This window comes from Galeopterus variegatus, unplaced genomic scaffold (assembly GCF_000696425.1).
Source record: "Galeopterus variegatus unplaced genomic scaffold, G_variegatus-3.0.2 Scaffold5220, whole genome shotgun sequence".
NCBI lineage: Eukaryota > Metazoa > Chordata > Mammalia > Dermoptera > Cynocephalidae > Galeopterus > Galeopterus variegatus.
The window spans coordinates 84,910-89,519 of record NW_007731331.1 but is presented as its reverse complement, the minus strand read 5'-3'; the positions used below and the strand labels follow the sequence as shown (position 1 = coordinate 89,519).

Sequence of the window (4,610 nt, the reverse complement as noted above, 5' to 3'; positions counted from 1 at the left end):
GCCAGTGACCCAGGGAGGTTGAGCAAGGTAGGGCCCAGGCCAGCAGGACCCTCCCAGTTACCCCAAACCTTGCAACACCCACTCCTCCTTCCATTCATCCTTTTTTTTCTCTTTAAAAAATGTTTATTGTGCTAAGGTGTACGTAAGACTGACGACCGCAGTCACTCTGCACAGCTCGGCGGCGTGCAGCACTTTCACACTGTTGTGCGGACATCACCACATCCATCCGGAAGTCTTTCATCTTTGCCAACAGAGACTCTGTCCCTGTTAAACCAACCCCCCATCCCCCCCACCCCAGCCCTGGCACCCACCACCCCACTTCCTGCCTCTGTGGATCTGACTCCCCTGGGGACCTCACGTCACTGGACTGCAGGATTTGTCCTGCTGCGTCTGGAGCACTTCACTTTGCATGATGTCCTCGAGGCTCAATTCCTTCTCTGTTGGTGTCACCCAGGCTGGGAACAGCAGGGCCTCCTTCTTGGTCCCCAAGTCTTGAGCCCTGGACGGTCCACCCACACGTCCCAGGATGCGATTGTCCTAGTGTTTGCTTCCACCAGTGGGATCAAGGGAGACTGCCACCAGTTCTTGATCGCCGGTGCCCCATTTGCCTGGATCAGCCGCTCTTCTGAATCATCCCATCACGAACTTTTGTGACCACGACTCACCTTTCCTGCATCGAGAGCGATCACTCACCTCTCCATGCACACAGCTGATTGCTCTTTCATGTGCTTCTCTTCAAATTTCACTGTGCCAAAATGTTTGGAATGCACAATCCTGGAAGCCAAAGTTCCATCAGTAGGGCTGTTGATGGCGAAGATGGTATCTCTGCCACAGCAGCCAGTCCTGGGTTGACAGGAAGTGACAGGGCCACCTGGTACCTGAGACTTAGGCTTGAGAGGGGGCTGGGCATGATCTGCTGGTGTCTCTCCCCTGCTCACAGCCCACCAAGGGGCCTCCCCGCCCCTTGGAACTGAGCGCTGGCCCCAGATTACCTGTCCTTGGAGCAGCCATTCAAGAACCACCAGAGGCCAGCTGTCCTGGTTCCTCTGTGGACAAGTCTCTCTACTGGGTTTTCCTCTTGGAACTGAGCGCTGGCCCCAGATTACCTGTCCTTGGAGCAGCCATTCGAGAACCACCAGAGGCCAGCTGTCCTGGTTCCTCTGTGGACAAGTCTCTCTACTGGGTTTTCCTTTAAATCCCAGTTGTAACTCAGCCCTTGCAGCTCAGCTCCAGGCGGTGATTGCAGCCCATGGAGTGGGTAATTTGGGGGCCTGGGGAAGGGGCGGTGCATGGAGAGATTGGGAGCACCTTTGCAGATGAGCCACAACTCATGTCGGGTATTTTTAGCCAGCAGCAGTATCCAGCACACGGCAAGGCAGAAATAGAAGAGGTTTTTTCGGCTGTTCTGCGCTGACAGTCTCTGGCTCTTGGGGAGCCGGGCTGGGGCTGGGGCGGGGCGGGTGTGCGGAGCACAAACGACTTCTGCTGTTTAGAGCAACACCTCGAGACGAGGTAGCGTGGATGGGGAATGATTTCTGTGGGTGAACACTGTGTGGATGCTGCGCACCAGCATTGACGCGCCCGTTTGCATGTGTAATCACAGCAGGCTGTGCCGGGGGTGGGGGACGGGTAATTATGTTTTAAAATATCATCCAGATTGTTTTTGCTGTGTTCCTTGAGTCCCTGAGTAATTCCGGGCTTTAAAGAATCCTGGTTGTTGCCCAATGGGAGATGCCACTCGACCCCTGCAGCGGCCAGCGGGACCCACACCTGCCTCTGCGGCCGGCCACCTCTGGCTTCTGTCCTCATCCTGCCGCAGCCTGCGCTTGGTGCCTGTTCACTTCAGGAACCTCCCTCCTCCTCCCCGGAATTCGGGCACAGCCATACTGACGGGCGCAGCGTGCTCAATGCTCAGCCTGAGTGAGTGGCGGGTGCCACTCTGGGAAGGGCCTGAAGCCATGAGGGACAGGGAGGAGGGGGCTTGCGGGTGCCTGTGGATAGAGGATCAGGGCGACTCCAGTTACTGGGGGTAGGGCTAGACCTGCAGGTGGGTCTTGGCATCCCCCGCCCCACCCCCTCCCAGTCCTCAGGACTGGAACGCATCTGCTTTCTCCCATGGTGACCCCATAGTTTTAGGGATGTATGGGGTCACCTCATTAACCTGGGCATTGGCCCTCTGGGGCTGGATGACCCTGCCCCCTACCTCACAGGAGCTGGGTGCAAAGATAGCATGGGGTTGATTCCTGCCCAGGACCCTTCCCTGCCACCCTCCTTCCAGGCTCCTCCCGTGCTGAGGGGCTTCTGACCCCACTAAGGCTGCTAAGAGAACAGCAACCCTTGGCCAAACCTGAGTGGCCCAAGAATATTTTCCAGGCTGCAGACCACGGAGTGTGTGATCCGGGGGGCCAGGGTCCAGGCTGCAGGGCCCTCACCTGCAGGCCCTGCTGCTCAGCCATGTGTGTACGGGAGCCCATCCCAGAGCAGGTGTGATTTCTTAGTAACAGCTGACCAGGAGCAGGTGGCCCTCTCAGGACCTCACCTTGTGTGCTGGGGACACAGGGACAGAGGGAGGTGGTGCCCCGGCCCTCTGGAAATGGCAGGAGTTGCCAGGCTGCAGGGTAGGGAGCTCTGGACAACTGGCCATGGTGGCGTGGGGGTGGGGGCTGCTTGGATGAGCCCTGCATGAGGGTGGGGCCCGTGAGGCTTTCTGGGTCTGGAGGTGGTAGGGGAGGGGGGAAACGAGGAGGGGATAGGGGAGTAGGGGTGTCGGGCAGCACTGGGCTGGATTGGGGAGTGGGGCCAGGTTCCTCCTTGGCCTCCCAGCGCCTGGTCATTAGGTGAGGGGGCTTGGTCCTGGCCCTCTGTCAGCACTAGAGGGGATCCCCGACCCTGACTGCAGAGAGTCCTGCTAGAGGACCTGGCCAGACCAGGCTGGACAGGAGGCCTGTGGGGGACCTGGGGCAGGGCCTGGCAGGCGGCTGTGAAATTCTCAGGCCAGTGTCCTGCTCTCATGTCTCTGTGGATGGGGACATCTGTGGCCCTGTGTCTCCAGGCAGTGCTGTGGGGCACACACTTGCAGAGCTGCAGGTTCTGAGCAGGCTCAGGGGGCCCTGAGTGTTGCTCGTCCCCAGCAGTGATTTGTCTGGAGCACTCCCAGACAGCTAGGATTGCTGGATCTGCCCCGCAGCAATGCTGCATCTGCTGGCTTTACTGTTGACAAGTGTTGATGGAGCTGCTTCTCCTGCCCTGCTGACGTGGTGTCAGTGCTGTGTCCTTGCAGGTGCCGGGTCCCCCGTGTGCCTCACCTATGAATCGGAGCTGGTATGCCCAGCTGCCTCCTGCATGGAGCTGCTATGGAGAGAGTCTGGGGGCAGCAGTACCGGGGACCCCGTTCCAACTCCCAGCCCCACTCCATCTGGCAGCTTCCCTCACAGCAGAGGTGGACACTGCACTTGGTTAAGTGGTGCAGGACCTGCTGGGCTCCAGCCTTGGCTCCGGCCGTGATGCCCCAGCCAGGCTGCCCTCCATCCTGCCCCTTGCACACACTACCCTTCCCATTGTCCCTCTCTCAGCCCCGAGCCCTCATTCCCACCTGGCTGCAGGCTTCTGCAAGTGGAAACCTCCTGGGAGCTGGCCCTTAGCAGCTTGCTCCCCAGGTGGGCACCCCTCGCTGCCATCTTCTGCTCATCCCTTCACTTGGGCTACCCTATGAGGGCAGGACCAAGTGGGCAGGTGGGCAGAGTGGGCATGGCACCAGGATGAAGGCGGGCTGGAGTGGCCTGGCCCAGGCCCCAGGTGGGTGTGGGATGGGTCTCACCCCAGTCCTGGGGAGCTTTGAGGGGTGGGCACAGACCAGTCCAGCCTGACCAGGGATGCCCACCTCACTGGTTGGTTCTGTGCCCACAGTGCAAGAGAAGCCAGAGCCGGTGCCACTGGAGAGCCGCTCCTGCGTCCTCATCCGCCGTGACCTCGTGGCCTTGCCTGCCAGCCTCATCAGCCAGATTGGGTACCGCTGCCACCCCAAGCTCTACTCAGAGGGGGACCCCGGGGAGAAGCTGGAGCTGGTGGCAGGTGAGCCCGGCCCCCTACCCTGTCTCTTGTATGCAAATGTCCTCTCTGTTTTTTTTTTTTTTCAGAGCTGTGAACAATGTATTCACCACCAGTCAGTCAAAAAAAAAAAGATAGAACCTCTTAAATTTCCTCTAATTTCCTTTCAGAAGAATGTGTCATTAAGAGGAGTTATTCAATTGAATTAATTTAGCATTTTAATTGAATCCCCGGGGCTGGTCGCGCTGCTGATTGGCAGGGCTCACAATCACGATATGTTTTAATTTAGGTCACAGATAAAGCCTCAGTGTGTACAGTTTACCAGCCTCCCCCACCTGCCCTAGAGTGTCCAATTGTAGCGTCTGTGGGTCATGGCCAAAGGTTCCAAGTGGCAGCTCACAGTCAGGGACAGATTTTCCTGAAAGAGCAAACACCCCGACGGGGTCCTAAAGCCCTTTAGGGCCGGTGCCTCCATCAGAAATGTTTATCTTTTCAGGTTGAGATTCATTTTGGCCCTGCAGCTCTTGTAGATTTTTTTTTTTTTTTTTTTTTTTTTTTTTTTT

At 57.9% G+C, this 4,610-nt stretch overlaps 1 protein-coding gene across 1 annotated transcript in view; it reads left to right on the top strand.

Annotated features, from left to right (window-relative positions):
* NACC2 (NACC family member 2, BEN and BTB (POZ) domain containing) overlaps window positions 1–4,610 on the top strand; it is a 36,355-nt gene that overhangs the window by 25,379 nt on the left and 6,366 nt on the right. The window contains exon 2 of the mRNA XM_008589126.1: window positions 3,907–4,071. Within this exon, the coding sequence (XP_008587348.1) occupies window positions 3,907–4,071 (165 nt within the window). The remainder of the gene's footprint in view (window positions 1–3,906; window positions 4,072–4,610) is intronic.